The sequence below is a fragment of the Aquarana catesbeiana genome, linkage group LG03 (genome assembly GCF_042186555.1).
Source record: "Aquarana catesbeiana isolate 2022-GZ linkage group LG03, ASM4218655v1, whole genome shotgun sequence".
NCBI lineage: Eukaryota > Metazoa > Chordata > Amphibia > Anura > Ranidae > Aquarana > Aquarana catesbeiana.
In genome coordinates, this window is record NC_133326.1 from 654,514,207 (window position 1) to 654,532,487 (window position 18,281).

Genomic DNA, 18,281 nt, shown 5'->3' on the forward strand with positions numbered 1-18,281 from the left:
TGACAGTGTAATATCACTATGGTGTCACAGGGCAGTTTTTTAACTTTTTTCTTACTTTTATAAAGTCCATACCATCTGTCCCTAGATTACATACAAAGTCTCACATATCCAATTTGTTCATATATTGAAGAGCACTTGTTTTGTTCACAATGCACAAATCACTTGCTAAGCTGCCCACATCAAAGAATTAAGGGGTTGATTTACTAAAACTGGAGAGTGCAGAATCTGGTGTAGCTCTGCATAGAAACCAATCAGCTTCCAGTTTTTTTTTTGTCAAAACTTAAATTGAACAAGCTGAAGTTAGAAGCTGATTGGCTACCATGCACAGCTGCACCAGATTTTACGTTCTCCAGTTTTAGTAAAACAACCCCCAAGTAATCCCACTGACCTGAAACTAAAGTCTACACCTTCAAAGTTGTGCGTTCTTAGTAAATGCATAGGGTGAATATTTTGTGCAGCCCTCGTATTGGTTGCATTTAATACTGATGGGTGGCCGGTGCACTAAATGTAAAATTATACATCGATCAAAAGTTATCAAAGTTGAATTAACCAACCAAATGTAGATATCTTTCAAGGCGTTGTGGTGTTTCCGAATAAGGGACTATCAATTTGCAAATGACAGTATCCAGTTCCAAAGTTGGACACAGACATCCCTCCTGCAGTGCCCTAGAACTCTGCAACCAATAGAAAAGCTCATATTGCAAGTTGGTGTTCTACAGCTACGACTTTCTGAGCTGGAAGCCACTCCTTCCATTTTGAGTGTCCCCTGTTTACAGTGTTTGACAACCCGCAAAATAAATAAAAGTGTGTGCAGGCAGCTATTTCTACTTTTTTTGTTAGTTTAGCTCGATATCTTCAATGTCCAACTCCAGGGTTTATTTAGAGATAGATCTCAGTGCCCACACTGTTCTAAAATTAGAAGTAGCTCTTGCAATACTCGCCTCCTATCTGCTGCGGTCCCTTAAAGACTGCCCGCTCTGTAATCAAGTTCCGGTTCTCCTCTAGGTTAAACACCACCTAGGATCACTCAACCCACACCCTCTGACTGCAAGGTGTCATGCACCTGCTCCTTGAAGGGGCAACACCACTGTTTTCTGTACTTAGAGTACAACTACGCAGAGAATAGCATGAGCATCATTTACGACAGCAATGGTCTCTGCATCATTGTAGACTACCCAACACTGAAGAAGAAGTGAAAAAGGACCCTGTTTATCACATGACTGACCTGAAAACATCGAAAAAACATAAGCATGAAAAATGTGGGTGTGACTCCGGAAGGGTGGGGGGAGGGGGTTAAAGGTTTGGCAGTATCACATAAAGGGTTAGTCCACCCCAAACTGGTAATCTTTAAATGGGTTCATAACTGAACAGTCCAGGCTAACAGGAAACACAAGGGTAATGTCTGTAAATGCTACGCAGAGCTGAGAACTCTCATCACCAGATTTATAAGAATGTGGTTCAGCCTGACAACATCTACCCTAAACTGCTGGGCGGTTGGAAGAAACGCATCATCAAGCAGTGGTTTCCCCATCTTGGGAGGCCTGGATGGTGTCTACCAATGAAGGCGCTGCCTCTTTAGAAGGAACAAAGAATTGCTGTGATTCAATATGAAACAATGGGGTACTGGGTTGTCCTTCATCCGCTTGTGCCAGTGGCTCGGGGAGTTGATCCTGAGGGTTCTCCTGGTACAAGCTATTAGAAGATCCCCACGTGTTATTGGTTGACCTTTTGATAATTGATGAGCGACTGCCAGGTGGTAGAAATGTCGCACTGAGAGCAGCAGATGAGGCCAGCGGAGAAGCACCCACACTTTGCAAGAGTCGGCTCAGCAACGGAAATTGGGAGGATATAGTCTCTTCATTCATTTCCTCTATTTCTGAGAGCTGTTGGAACTGCATGTCCTCCTTGGCGAGCCTAATTGACAAATAAAAGGATACATTTCATCTAGAGATCACCAATCATTTTAAAGTGGTGCTAACACAAAGTTGCTTTCAAAGAATAATAAATAGTAACACGAGTTGAAAGGCCTACAATTTCTGAAGAACTTGCTGCTCCCCTGTCCCCCCCAACACTGCTCACATAAAACAAAGGCCTTGTGATTTGGTCTTGTGATGAGGGGAAGGATCAGAGTTCTGACTGGCTGAGCCTTCCCTTCAGCAGAGATCATATGATAAAATATGTAGGGGTTCCCCATTATGTTAAGCAGCACAAGAAGGAGCATTTTCTTCAGGAAAGGCAAGGATTTCAGCTGTGATATAGCAAAACGAAATGAGAGGTGGGCGATACTTACGCCATGTCAAATGTGGATCCCTGGAAGGAAGGTAGGTACTTCTGGAATAAGGTAGCTGCTGTGTATGGTGGACGAGGATCTGAATCATTCCAGTATCGATCCTTCACCAAAACAGGAACATCATCATACATCTCATCAACTGCCATCATGGACACCTAGAAAGAGAGCAGGAGGTCACACTCGGGAAATAACATTTACAAAAAACAAAACCCAATCCCATTCTCTGTGACACATCTGAGACAACATGGCCAGCCAATTAAAACAAGCTAATGACTAGGCTTTATGACATGGTTTTGTTCTCATAGTGGCCCTTGAAGAGTCTAATCTTCACATTTGGCTGCAATGCTCTGATAATAGCCTTTACCAGTATGTAAAGATACAATAAACACATACATACATACGCACACTCTCCACTCTAATTCATCCCAAAGGTGTTCTATTGGGTTGAGGTCAGGACTGTGCAGGGTAATCAAGTTCCTCCACCCCAAACTCGCTCATCCATGTCTTTATGGACCTTGCTTTGTGCACTGGTTTAAATCATTTGGTGGAGGGGGATTATGGTGTGGGGTTGTTTTTCAGGGGTTGGACTTGGCCCCTTAGTTCCAGTGAAGGGAACTCTTAAGGGGTCAGCATATCAAGACATTTTGGACAATTTGATGCTCCCAACTTTGTGAGAACAGTTTAGGGTGGCAATTTCCTGTTCCAACATTAGGTCCATAAAGACATGGATGACCGAGTTTGGGGTGAAGGAACTGGACTGGCCTGCACAGACTCCTGACCTCAACCCGATAGAACGCCTTTGGGATGAATTAGAGCAGAGACTGCGAACCAGGCCTTCTCGTCCAACATCAGTGCCTGACCTCACAAATGCTCTTCTGGAAGAATCATCAAACATTCCCATAGACACACTCCTAAACCTTGTGGACAGCCTTCCCAGAAGAGTTGAAGCTGTTATAGCTGCAAAGGGTGGGCCAACTCAATATTGAACCCTACGGACTAAGACTGGGATGCTATTAAAGTTCATGTGCGTGTAAAGGCAGGCGTCCCAATACTGCTGGTAATATAGAGAGTGTGTGCCCACTAAAACTATAGCATGATACGCATATGAATATTTGAGGTCTTTAGCTGTACACATACCTATCAATGTACTAAAACTGTATTATTTCTCTCATAGATGGACTAACCTTGATGTTTGACCAATGTCCTGAGGAAGCGGTGGATCCGCAAAACATGCCAACTAAAATGGGCTTTATTGCTATAAGCAATTTTATGTACTTTTCTTGATTTATATTGTGCATATTTTATGGATGTATTATCTATGTTGCAATTAATACTTTTATGATATATACTGTATGTATTTTATTTTATATTTATTTTTTTAATGAAAGCTTCCCATGTTTTCTTGGAAGTACACTTAAAGTGCCTAATTGCTATGTAGGCAATATTTCTCCAGCTTATCAATAGGAAATACACATAAAATAACAACAAAACTGTAGTATGCTCTCCTTTTAACTGACTGCTGAAGCTATATATTATAACATTGACTGAAAAGCCCCAGAAGAGCAAAATATCTCAATTGCGCAGCATCATTATTTTTCCACATACCATTTAACCATTGAACGCCACTCCATTTCTCAGGATATTGTATTTTATCTCTTAACTTGGTTACAACCAGCCTCCCATATATGGATTGAATCTCTGCTGGTTCAGCAGGGACCATGTATGGACGGCTTAACTCTTCCCCAAACTATACAAAAAGCTTAAAAAAAAAAAAAAAAAAAAAAAAAAAAAAAAGAAGAAGGAAGAAGACTGGCTGCAGTTAGGCTTTAAAGCTACCCCGCAGATATGTTTTTTTATCTACGGTAGCATTAAAAAGCACTTTTACCTACTTTATTCCTCCTCTCCTCTTACCTCCAACACTCGAGGTTGTGGGCTGCCGATGGAGTCCTCACTTACTAGACTACCGGCCCTGCCAGTAGTCTAGTAAGTAACAGAGTCTAGTCTAGTAACAGAAACATTGAAGAGTGACAGAAGAAAGACCAAGTGATCCATCGAGTCTGTTCTTTTTTTATTTTTACCTTTTTGTCTGAACATGGATCTAGGTTTGTCCCAAGCTTGATTAAATTCACTTATTGTTGACTCATTACTTCTTAGTTTATATCTGCATTGCCCTCTGAAAAACCAATCCGCAATGGACAGCCTTAACTCCTGAATGCTTGTTTTTTTTTTTTTTTGGACAACTGAACAGTTCTTTTCAATGGTTATACTGTATTGCATCCATGAGCCTAATGGATTGGCTGTCAGTTGCGGCACGGCCTCATTCACTTCAATGGTTTGCATTCGGTAGCAGTTCTGCCTCCTGAATGCAACAGGGGGTATAAGCACTGCAGGCATGGCATGTGTAGATATCCATAAAGCTGCCTTTGCAGTTTAAGGAGGAAAATCAAGGCATGCTAAAAATGAAAAAAAATAAAAAAATAAAAAAAAACACAACAGCTCCACCAACTATTTTTAATTCAGCCTTTTTTGGGTGATTTCACTTTTCTGAACATGAGTGCCTAAATTTAACAAAAAAAAAAAAAACAAACCACACACAACACACACGATACAACTAACACAACCCAGAAATATTCTGTACCTGGAAATTCCGGTCAATTAGGAAATTGGTTTCAAAGTCGTCGTCATCCTCACCAAATGGATTAATCAGCTGCTCTCCCACCTTAAGAGGAAGGAAGCCAATTAATGTTTAAATGATTCAAGAAACAACTCTGCTAAAGCCAATACACAACAGTTTAGAAGAGAAATCCTTTTGTATGACTATGATCTATTTGGGGTCTCGTACCTTCAGCCAGCCGGTATAGAAAAAGAACTGAAGGAGGGTGAAGACGGGGACATAGAGGTCCAGGTCGTGGCCCGGGTACCCCTGGGACGTATCCAGAAACTGACGTCCAATCAGACAGGTGAGAAAATAGCTGTATACGGCAATCGTTACTACCTGAGGTCAGAGAGAGAGAATAGAACAAAAATAGAAATTTAAATATGAAAGTGGAGTATATTCTATGCGTTTTTATATTGGGTATTTTTATTACAGTGTAATTTGGAAAAAAATATAAATAAACTGGTGCAAAATTAATAAAATATTTCAAACAAGTTTATTCTTAAAGCCCATTTGACCTAAAACTAAACTACTAAAAAAAATGTGTAATATTATAAAGTGCAAAATTAAAGTGTTCATAAATTCCAATCTACCTTTTCACATATGTGTATCAATAATTAATATTCAATAATCAAAAAAGAATGGGATCACGGATTATTTGATATGCACGTAAATGTGTCAGTCCGCCCAAGACTGATATTTTAGATGGCATCTAATGGGCTGAATATCAAGGTCCGGTCATCATTCCATACTCTATCCCTGCCCCGCCCCCCCAGAGTTTTGTGTTTTCCCGCTTCTTTTAAAGCATTCTACGTTATATACAATATAAATAATCTAGAATAATAAATATTCCACAATAAAAAGTCTGGGAGGCAGAGTGGGCACCACTCATAATAGACAGAGCCAGTATGCAGAGCCGGGAATTCGGTGCAGAAATCTCACCAATACAGTTCCCAATAGAAAGAAAAGTGTCTGTTGGTTTTAACTCTCCGGCATTTACCAAACACTGAAAGATCAGCTTTGGACCCAGCTGACCCTTTAATTTTACTGTCAATTACATCTCTTTGCTGTCCTAGGAGGACAATGGTATACTACACTTGGGTGATCCTGGAATGAGGTCACTCTTGAAGTTTTGATTTGGGGTTTCCATAAGAACAATAGATTTAGAGTTGGTGGTCCGAGAATAACAAAGGATTAGGATTTGAGGGTTCCAGAACAACAACACACTGACACAAAGTATCTTACCTGGGTGTACACCAGGGGGACACTTATCCAGTCATAGTGGAAGAGCATACCACAGTTTCCACGGAAAGCATTTAACTCCTATAGAAACAAAATAGTTGCTGAGATACTCTACAAAGTAACCATTAGATGTTTAAATAAAAAATAATTAATGTAGCAAAATAGCCCCAAGCAGTTTGTGTTAATTTTTTTTTCATTTAGGTGTTCCCCAAAAAAAATTAATTCTTCACCCACTAAATACACCAAACTGCCCCCCCCCCCCCATTCTATAGAATGTTACTGCGCTGGCATGGGCAATCCAGCACTATATGTTCACCGGCAGGGTTGAAGACCAGGCAGGAGGTTGCCATTATTGGAGAAGGTAAGTGTGCATCTGTGGGAGGGGGGTTGGGTATGTGAGGTTTGTGAACTTTTCCTTTAAAAAGGGCTGGTTCACACTGCAGCAGATGCATTCATGTGTATTTATTTTAATGCATGGTAACATGCTGCACATGTACACTGCCAATAATGGCACCCCATTAATTTCTCTTTCTTGTTGCTCTCTTCCAGGTCTCTTGAATAAACTATTGAAATCATTTAATTTAATGTATTTGTTTGATCTTGTCAGAAATTCTGAGCTATCCTACGTCCAGCGCTCACTTCCAGGGTTATCTCAAAAAGAGTAAAAAAAAAAAAAAATGAAATTGTCCAAAAAAGTCTTGGTATGCTGATGCCTTAAGAGTTCCCTTCACTGCAACTAAGGGGCCAAGCCCAACCCCTGAAAAGCAACCCCACACCATAATCCCTCCTCCACCAAATGATTTGGACCAGTGCACAAAGCAAGGTGCATAAAGACATGGATGAGCAAGTTTGGGGTGGAGGAACTTGACTGGCCTGCACAGAGCCCTGAACTCCACTCGATAGAACACCTTTGGGATGAATTAGAGCGGAGACTGAGCCAGGCCTTCTCATCCGAAAATCAGTGCCTGACCTCACAAATGCGCTTCTGGAAGAATGGTGAAACATTCCCATAGACACACTCCTGAACCTTGTGGACAGCCTTCCCAGAATAGTGGAAGCTGTTATAGCTGCAAAGGGAGGGCCAACTCAATATTGAACCTTATGGACTAAGACGCCAATAAAGTTTGTGTGTATAAAAGGTAGGTGTCCCAATACTTTTGGTAATATAGTGTATTGGGGGATACGAAATTAGGGTGGCCATAGCCGCTGTCGTAATACAATGTACTGGCGGGGGGGGGCGATTCCTCCATCCACTGCTGGCTGAACAAAAAAAAAAAAAAAAAAAAATGGCTGGTCACAGGCATTTCATTTTTTCAATCAGCCAGTAGACTGATCGATTAATAAAAAATACATAAATAAATAAAAAAGAAAAAAAACAGAAGAAAAAAAAAAAAAAAAGAAGAAGAAGTCTATGGCCAGCTTTAGCCTCTGTATTGAGGACATGGGAGATCCTGTAATTTGTGAGAACACAACAGAAAATTAGTAGCAGAGTTCATGTCTAGCAGATCAGAAAGTCGTTTTCTGTTCTTGCGGGTTATTTAAAGGAATTTAACATGGGGAAATGTGTATGTGTTGCAGAGATGAACTGCATGTTTTTGCCCCGTCATACACTTTAAATGCAGTCCCTATTATGATGTGAACAAGTTTTTCCAAGAACACAGCTATCCTCTCAGACATTTATATGAAGGTACACAGCACGAGGTCCTAATAGCATTCAATATTCTGGCACTATGCTCTACAAATAGTCTGAAGGGTATGGTGACAGTTCTAGGAAGCTGGTAATACAGACCTAGAGACAATAGGGGGTTATTTACTTAAGGAAAATCCACTTTGCACTACAAGTGCACTTGAAAGTGCAGTCACTGTAGATCTGAGGGGGACATGCGAGGAAAATAAAAAACAGCATTTTAGCTCTCACATGATTGGATGATAAAATCAGCAGTTTGCCCTCATTTCAAATATTTGCCTCAGGTCTACAGCGACTGCACTTCCAAGTGCACTTATAGTGCAGAGTGGATTTGCCTTTAGTAAATCAACCCCCAAATGTGTCATTAGATGCTGCTTATTTTATTTGCCTGGCAGTTAATGTAAATTACAATTGAAACTGTAAATGTGTTTATTTAATTCTCAATAAAAGCCTGAAGAGCCTCTCCCACCCTCTCACCTCTATGAGCATCTTATAGGCCTGTTCATCGCGAATTCGCCCCTCATTCCGGGCCTGACCGGCCAGACTGCAGAACCAAACACACGGAACCCAGTATTTATTATAGGACGAGCGCAGATTCTCAAACTTCTTCCGTTCAAAGCGAGTCATAAACCCTGGAAAGACATTATTACCATTATTATTATTACATCCTCCTGAACACCAGACAGACTCCCAAGACCCATAGCCCCTCTTATCACTGTCACCCTGTAATGTAAGGGACAGACTCCATGTCACATAGCTCTTCCTCTCTGTGTCACCCTGTGGTAGGAGGGACAGACTCCATGTCACATAGCTCCCCGTCAATGACACCCTGTAAATGGAGGTACAGGCTCTATGTCACATATCTCCCCCTGTCTGTGTCACCCTGTGGCGGAGGAGAATATATGTCACCAGCACACCATTGATCCAGATCATATAGCTCAGATATCTGTTTAAGTTACCAAAAAGTGAAAATAAAAGTGAAATAGTGCAAGTGTCACTTTTAGGGGCCATGCAGGACTTCCTTGTCAGCCATGTAATGATCACATGCCTAGCAAGGGGTCCTGTGTGACTCCCGAAATGCTGCACTTGTGATGTGATTGCTTTAATAAATACCTGGACTATATGAGAAGGATCTATGGTATACTAGCGACATATAGTTACATAGTAAGCGAGGAAAAAAAAAAAAAAAAGGACACAAGTCCATCAAGTCCAACCTATGTGTGTGATTATATGTCAGTATTACATTGTATATCCCTGTATGTTGCGGTCGTTCAGGTGATTATCTAATAGTTTCTTGAAACTATCGATGCCCCCCGCTGAGACCACCGCCTGTGGAAAGGAAATTCCACATCCTTGCCGCGCTTACAGTAAAAAAATATATTTTTTTCAAAGGGTTTGTTACCCCAACATTTCATATTCCTGCTATGTGCCTGCTGTTTCATGTACTTGTATGAAAGGGCATCCTGTTCTCTTTGTATTTGCTTCCTTTGTGTGAAATCCCTGGTGTTCCTGTCCATCCCTCTGCTTTCCTATTAACAACTGACCACACTAAACAGGAGAGTACAGCGTGGTCAGTTCTCTAGATGTGCTGGGAACTCAGCCTGCTCTCCTCTAATAAGACTTGTCATGACACCCCCCCCCCCCCCCCCCTGCACAGCCTTTCACTGGGAAGATCAGAGTACTGTTGTGCTCTTATGCAACTGAGAACAGAGGGAAAATAAAAAATAAAAGGGAAGAAAAAAAAAAAATTTTGATTTTTTTTTTTTTTTTATAAATACAGAAATGTTTTGTCTTTCATTTCTATTTTAAACTAAACTAAATTAGTTGTTTTACACGGCGATTGTTTACAATCACTTTAATGTTGTTAGCAGTTAAGCAGCTGGTGGTTATTGTAGCACCCTCTTACCCTAAACTTCTCCCAGGGAAGAGTGCAATGGCAATATAAATAGTATCCATGTGGTGGGCAGGACAGGCTTCATATTGGTTATCTCAAGTTGATCACACAGCACATCATATGCATACGTAGCAATTCCACGACAAACCCACCCACAGTACCAATAAACCTGGGTATGGTGAGAATGAGTACCCAACCCCATTCCTTCCTGCATGCACACAGTTCTTGAGAGACATCTTACCAAGCCCAAGCACTGTCACATGAGAGGTAGGGGTCTGTAGCTTTCCAAATACCACACCATGAGAAAGACAATAATTGCACAGGAACATTCGTAGACTCCTCCGGCAATCTAGATAAGCACATTGGCACTGTACAATTGTTATGGCTTTTGCATATATTGTATATCAACCATGCGTGTTCTGTTCATGCCCAAAGGCCTATATCACATAGCTACCCATCACCTACGGATTTCTAGGCATGGTCACAGAGCAGAAAGCAAATATACTCAGTACATATTAACAAGTAAGAGCTCACCGGCCTCTACAACATGGTCTATAGTTGGGAACCTCTTAAAGGCCGCTGTGCTGACAGATCGCAAGATGAGTAATCCAGACAGGCTACAATAACGCATGAGCGTTCGCCGGTACATCCTCCCCCGCTCATCCGAACCGTGTACTGTAGCAGTGATGGCACACATGACGCGGTCTGGCATTGGCATGCACAGGTACTGGTTCCACCACCTGTTCACAACCAGGGTGACATAGAAACCTGCAGGACACAAGAACAAGAGGGTCAGGGGATGAAGAGAAGGCCTAATGGGCGAGAATTAAAAAAAAAAAAAAAAACAAACAAACACACACACACAATATTAAAAAACGGGCCTCTAAGGCTTTTATGAAACTATAACAGTATTAGGTGAATTTTCTTTTTGTTTTCACACTCATTTTTAAGCTGATGTTTAAGATAGATAGTACTGGGTATCTAAAATCAGTTCACCCACAGCACCCTGTATTAGGCATTATGGGTTGCGAAAGAGAAAAAGCAGAAACTGTTTGCTTTCAGTCTCTCTCGCTCTCTTCTAATTGAATCTCTGTATGCAGTTGTGGGGATGGGGGTTTTAGTCACTCCTCTGACTCTTTCAACTGTGAATTTTTAATCCAAGCTTCAACTACTAAGCCCTGTGAACCATGGTCTTTTTCAGCAAAGCAGCTAAGAGTAGCCTAAAGGTGTAGATTGGATAAGAACTCCACCTCGGTCTGAAAAATTTAAAGAAAAAAGAAAAAAAAAAAAAAAAAAAAAACACAAAAACACACACAAATGTAGCCACTGCATCTAAGGACTAGCAATTGCAATATATTACATTTCTTCTGGACACACGGGAGTTTAAACAACTGGAAGTGGGAGCATGCATAGGTTAACTGAACACCTGAGGCAACCAATGTTATTGCATGGCTGTGAATTATTGGTTGCCAAGGCGTTGGCAGCTGAAACGCAGTCACTGGTTGCTAGGATGGAGATGACTGGACCATACAACAGTTTGTCATACTGCAGACGGCACCTGTTCCCCAACAAGCAATGACGCTGTGCGGCCCAGCCACCAGCATCCTAGGAATTGGCCGGTGTGGATACTCTGGCCTCAGTGACACCTGCGCCCCCCCCCCCTAGTTTAGTAACCTATTTGGCTGCTATTGTAGCACAGAACTTGGCACTTGTGTGTGTGTGTTGTGTGTGTGTGTGTGTTAAAAGGAATTGTAGGAAATTGCAGAAGTCTCTTACCCAGCACGAAGGAAACAGGGATGAGATTGGCGTAGTTGTTGCAGTAAATTGACACTTTTTCAAAGCTGCGTTTCTGATTCTCATTGAGTAGGAACCTGTGGAAGGGAACAGAACCAGATCATAGTGGGCTGAGAGATCAACATCCTTCTTGACACGTGTTTCGAATTCCTACATCCCCAACTATTCAACAAATACAAGAGTTAATGGAAAGACATACGCTTTTATTTATTTTTTTAATGTTGGATAAATGCCAATAAGGCTAAACCCCTGTGGCATTTGTTTCTGCCATCTGTCCCTTTACTTCGTATCCTGGGGCTGCAACAGGAAATCTCCCAAAAAGTCATTTGTCATCTGAACAGCTGTCACTGAGATTTCCCTTTGCCTCCTTTTTGGCTATAGATGTACTTTATGTACACCTCAGTCGAGCGTGGATATTTTTGCATGTTCTTTGCAACAAACCTGGACAATTTAAATGTCTTTATGATAAAAATTTGCTTGAAAAAAGGGAAAATTTTTAATAAACATCACTGCCAAAGAAAAAGGGAAATTTTAACAATTCTTTGCTGGTAAAGATGAGGTTTAGGCTCCTCTCATGAGCCCTCAGCCCTGATGCAAGCAGTCTGCTGGCTCTTGGGAGAATATACAAGGCCAGGTTCACATATGTGCGGTCGCAGGTTTGTGCCGTATTGCGTCTCCTCTCTAGATAGAGAGGTTGAGTGAGCATGGTCACTGTTGGGGCACCATTCTTCCCACTGCAGTGAGGCACCATTCCTTTCACCGACACCAATAATGGGGTATACTTCCTCCCACAGCAAACAATCATGCATTTTTTTTCTCACCGACACCAACAATGGGGCACTTTTCCCCTCAAGATAAGGAATTAGGCACTATTTCTTCCAATGAAAACAATGGGATACTTCTCCTCCCACTAATACCAATGATGGGCCATTATTCCTCCTAATGACCACAGGCACTATGCAATTTTTTTCCACCCCATTGACACTGAGGCATTTTCTCCTCCCACTGGTGACAGTCTGGCCCCCTAAAGTCTGAAGGACAATAAACTGGCTCTTTGTTTAGAAAGTTTGGAGACCCCTGCCCTAGGACAAGAAATGTGTTACTGGCAGGATCACCAGGTGAAAAAAACCAACAAGGCCACCTTACCTAAGAACTGGTGAGATGTAATAGATTACATTTTTGGTTTTAGGTTTAGATATTCTTGAAGCTGTGAGATTTTTCAAAATGATCAGTAGATCTGTAGATACAGGCAGCTGTAGTTCTATGCAAATCTTCCTTGTCTTGGATGTCATGCCTGGCCCTGCAGTCTTCCCCCACTTCTTATGCCTCCATCTTGATGAAAAGGCTGAAGGTCACATTTACATAACAATAGGGAGGCTAAGGAGGACAATTCATTTGAAAATGTGGGATTTGCCTAGAACTGTAGCTGCTATACCTTTTCACTTAAAGGGTTTGTCAACCCACATGATTTACTTTATATAATCAGCTCTGTCTTCTAAAATGTTCCCTTGTGTGTGGTGCTGTATTTAAAAAAAAAAAAAAACAGCCATATATACCTCATCTGAGAGCTGATCAGCGGTCAGGTGATGCAGCGCATCTCTCCTCTCCCCGTCTCACAAATGCAGCGGGAGAGGCTGAGATTCCCCCGCTGATCAGCACTCAGAGATGAGCTATATTATATACACAGTGGGGACGGAAAGTATTCAGACCTCCTTAAAATTTTTCACTCTTTGTTATATTGCATCCATTTGCTAAAATCATTTAAGTTTATTTCCTCATTAATGTACACACAGCACCCCATATTGACAGAAAAACACAGAATTGTTGACATTTTTGCAGATTTCTTAAAAAAGAAAAACTGAAATATCACATGGTCCTAAGTATTCAGACCCTTTGCTGTGACACTCATATATTTAACTCAGGTGCTGTCCATTTCTTCTGATCATCCTTGAGATGGTTCTACACCTTCATTTGAGTCCAGCTGTGTTTGATTATACTGATTGGACTTGATTAGGAAAGCCACACACCTGTCTATATAAGACCTTACAGCTCACAGTGCATGTCAGAGCAAATGAGAATCATGAGGTCAAAAGGAACAGCCTGGAGAGCTCAGAGACAGAATTGTGGCAAGACACAGATCTGGCCAAGGTTTACAAAAAAATTTCTGCTGCACTTAAGGTTCCTAAGAGCACAGTGGCCTCCATAATCCTTTAAATGGAAGAGGTTTGGGACGACCAGAACCCTTCCTAGAGCTGGCCGTCCGGCCAAACTGAGCTATCGAGGGAGAAAAGCCTTGGTGAGAGAGGTAAAGAAGAACCCAAAGATCACTGTGGCTGAGCTCCAGAGATGCAGTTGGGAGATGGGAGAAAGTCAACCATCACTGCAGCCCTCCACCAGTCGGGGCTTTATGGCAGAGTGGCCCGACGGAATCCTCTCCTCAGTGCAAGACACATGAAAGCCCGCATGGAGTTTACTAAAAAAAAAACACCTGAAGGACTCCAAGATGGTGAGAAATAAGATTCTTTGGTCTGATGAGACCAAGAGAACTTTTTGGCCTTAATTCTAAGCGGTATGTGTGGGAAAAAAACAGGCACTGCTCATCACCTGTCCAATACAGTCCCAACAGTGAAGCATGGTGGTGGCAGCATCATGCTGTGGGGGTGTTTTTCAGCTGCAGGGACAGGACGACTGGTTGCAATCGAGGGAAAGATGAATGCGGCCAAGTACAGGGATATCCTGGACGAAAACCTTCTCCAGAGTACTCAGGATCTCAGATTGGGCCGAAGGTTTACCTTCCAACAAGACAATGACCCTAAGCATACAGCTAAAATAACGAAGAAGTGGTTTCACAACAACTCCGTGACTGTTCTTGAATGGCCCAGCCAGAGCCCTGACTTAAACCCAATTGAGCATCTCTGGGTAGACCTAAAAATGGCTGTCCACCAACGTTTACCCTCCAGCCTGACAGAACTGGAGAGGATCTGCAGAGGATCCCCAAATCCAGGTGTGAAAAACTTTCCCAAAAAGACTCATGGCTGTATTAGATCAAAAGGGTGCTTCTACTAAATACTGAGCAAAGGGTCTGAATACTTAGGACCATGTGATATTTCAGTTTTTCTTTTTTAATAAATCTGCAAAAACGTCAACAATTCTGTGTTTTTCTGTTAATATGGGGTGCTGTGTGTACATTAATGAGGAAAAAAATTAACTTAAATGATTTTAGCAAATGGCTGCAATATAACAAAGAGTGAAAAATTTAAGGGGGTCTGAATACTTTCCATCCCCACAGTAGAATATATATATATATATATATACACACACACACACACACACACACACACACACACACACACACACACACACACACACACACAGTGGGGCAAAAGAGTATTTAGTCAGCCACCAATTGTGCAAGTTCTCCCACTTAAAAAGATGAGAGGCCTGTAATTGTCATCATAGGTATACCTCAACTATGAGAGACAAAATGTGGAAACAAATCCAGATAATCACATTGTCTGATTTTTTTAAAGAATTTATTTGCAAATTATGGTGGAAAATAAGTATTTGGTCACCTACAAACAAGCAAGATTTCTGGCTCTCACAGACCTGTATCTTCTTCTTTAAGAGGCTCCTCTGTCCTCCACTCATTACCTGTATTAATGGCACCTGTTTGAACTTGTTATCAGTATAAAAGACACCTGTCCACAACCTCAAACAGTCACACTCCAAACTCCACTATGGTGAAGACCAAAGAGCTGTCGAAGGACACCAGAAACAAAATTGTAGACCTGCACCAGGCTGGGAAGACTGAATCTGCAATAGGCAAGCAGCTTAGTGTGAAAAAAATCAACTGTGGGAGCAATAATTAGAAAATGGAAGACATACAAGACCACTGATAATCTCCCTCGATCTGGGGTTCCACGTAAGATCTCACCCCGTGGGGTCAAAATAATCACAAAAACGGTGAGCAAAAATCCCAGAACCTCACGGGGGGACCTAGTGAATGACCTGCAGAGAGCTGGAACCAACGTAACAAAGGCTACCATCAGTAACACACTATGCCGCCAGGGACTCAGATCCTGCAGTGCCAGACGTGTCCCCCTGCTTAAGCCAGTACATGTCCGGGCCCGTCTGAGGTTTGCTAGAGAGAATTTAGATGATCCAGAAGAGGATTGGGAGAATGTCATATGGTCAGATGAAACCAAAGTAGAACTGTTTGGTAGAAACACAACTCGTCGTGTTTAGAGGAGAGAGAATGCTGAGTTGCAACCAAAGAACACCATACCTACTGTGAAGCATGGGGGTGGCAACATCATGCTTTGGGGCTGTTTCTCTGCAAAGGGTACAGGACGACTGATCCGTGTACATGAAAGAATGAATGGGGCCATGTATCCTGAGATTTTGAGTGCAAACCTCCTCCCATCAGCACGGGCATTGGAGATGAAATGTGGCTGGGTCATTCAGCATGACAATGATCCCAAACACACCGCCCGGGCAACGAAGGAGTGGCTTCGTAAGAAGCATTTCAAGGTCCTGGAGTGGCCTAGCCAGTCTCCAGATCTCAACCCCATAGAAAACCTTTGGAGGGAGTTGAAAGTCCGTGTTGCCCAGCGACAGCCCCAAAACATCATTGCTCTAGAGGAGATCTGCATGGAGGAATGGGCCAACATACCGGCAACAGTGTGTGACAACCTTGTGAAGACTTACAGAAAACGTTTGTTATATATCCTTTGTTGGCAATGACAGAGGTCAAAGTATTGAGATGAACTTTTGATATTGACAAAATACTTATTTTCCACCATAATTTGCAAATAAATTCTTTCAAAAATCAGACAGACAATGTGATTGTCTGGATTTGTTTCCACATTTTGTCTCTCATAGTTGAGGTATACCTATGATGACAATTACAGGCCTCTCATCTTTTTAAGTGGGAGAACTTGCACAATTGGTGGCTGACTAAATACTTTTTTTGCCCCACTGTATATATCCCCATCTTTAAGGCAAGGCAAAAGGGGCAGCTGCCCTGGGCCCTGTCATTTTTGTGGGGCCCAAAGCAGCTACCTCATACTTGCCTACTATCCCAGTTTAAATTCCTCCCTTTAAGTTTTAGTCCTGCGCTGTGTCCCGATATCTCAGTGTGAAGTGCTGGTACTAATGCTGCCCAGCTCTGCCGTATTGTTGTGTACAGATGACTCACCTGCAGACCCTATGTTTACATGTAAATAACCGGCATTCATATGTAAATAGCGGCGGCATTACTAAGTAAATAGCTGCGGCCGGCGGCATTGATATGTAAATAAAAAGGTGGCATTCATATGTATATCATGCTCCCCTGCAGTGAGGAGATGATGTGCTGTAACCTCCAGCAACCAATCAGTGAGCAGTATTACTGTACAGCAATCTCTAGCAACCAATTAATGTGTGCGGGGGGGGGGGGGAACGACGTCACACAAGAGCAGAGACAGTAGGGCTGCGGCGGGATGCAAACTGACCACGCTGTCAGGGCTCAGCAGCCATCCTCATCAGGGATGGGGAGAAACTGGCAGGATCAGCCGGGGTTTTTTTTTTTTTCCTTAGATGTTCCAGGGGTCCAAATGACACAGGACAAGCACTGTGTCATATAACATGCTTTAAAAAGGAGCGGGATCCTTTTTTTTTTTTTTTTGGGTTAACATATTTAACACACAGGTAACACAATGGGTTAACATACGCTTTAAGGTAACTTCTGCCTATGTATCGCTTCATCACACATTTTTTAATTGTATTGCCTGAATTTACTTTAAATGGTCTTATGTGTGTGTGAGGCACAAACCGCAAAAGGCAATATATGTGTTAAGCCTGGTACACACGATGAGATTATCGGACAATGATCGTCGGGTTTTTTTTTGTATGTCTTTGGATTGAAAACTAATAGGTTACTAAAGTACATAAATCCCTGTACGACAGAATAAAACTCCAGAAGTGATGTAATGTATTTGTATTGTATTTTCGGACAAAAACTGTACTGATTAAACAAAAAACTAACTAACTATCTGGTATCATAGGAGAAAATTTTTCGTTTTTCCCTTTGGAAAATTTCAGACAAATGCTGTGTACCAACGGTCAGATTATCGCATGACTGCTTCGAAAGCGGTATTTTTTGTACAATATTCTGGATCGTGTGTACAGGGCTAAAGTCATGCAAGGTAATGAGCCGCAATAGAAATTTTAATTTAACTCCCCACTATTCTCAAGTGTGAGTACAATGATATGCAAGTAGTTCATATTCTGTTAATCTAACTCATGCTGTAACTCCCCCCTACCAAAGGACTGAACCCAACGTACCTGTATGTAATACTGAGGGTCAGATACATGAGAAAAAAGGCCAGAAACTCTTTGTACAATAGCTTATAAATGCTGCCTCTCCATAGTAGCAGGAGCTTATAGAACCCACCAAATCGTGCATTTGCCACCCGTGCTGTATATGTGACCGTCATGACACCCAGCTACGCGGCACAACACAGGAACCTGAAAAGAGAAGAATAAAAAAACATCATCAAAAATAAATAAATAAATAATAATAAAAAAAAAAAAAAAAAAATCAGACAGAGGCTAGGCTACTGTACTATGATGTTACAGGGGTAATAAGACACTCAGGAGCCGGGTTATTGTAATAAGATATTACAGGGGTAATAAGACACTCAGGAGCTGGGTTACTGTAATAAGATATTACAGGGGT

General features: G+C 41.8%; 1 protein-coding gene across 1 annotated transcript; it reads right to left on the minus strand.

Annotated features, from left to right (window-relative positions):
* Nucleotides 1–1,043: 1,043 nt before the first annotated feature.
* On the minus strand, nucleotides 1,044–18,052 carry BEST2 (bestrophin 2). Its single transcript, XM_073622717.1, has 9 exons — nucleotides 17,888–18,052; nucleotides 11,546–11,640; nucleotides 10,304–10,537; nucleotides 8,353–8,507; nucleotides 6,192–6,269; nucleotides 5,133–5,285; nucleotides 4,929–5,009; nucleotides 2,291–2,445; nucleotides 1,044–1,914 (listed from the first exon to the last, which is right to left on the minus strand). Exons 1-9 carry the CDS (start codon nucleotides 18,037–18,039, stop codon nucleotides 1,512–1,514), a joined length of 1,506 nt encoding a protein of 501 aa, XP_073478818.1. The 5' UTR covers nucleotides 18,040–18,052; the 3' UTR covers nucleotides 1,044–1,511.
* Nucleotides 18,053–18,281: the final 229 nt, after the last annotated feature.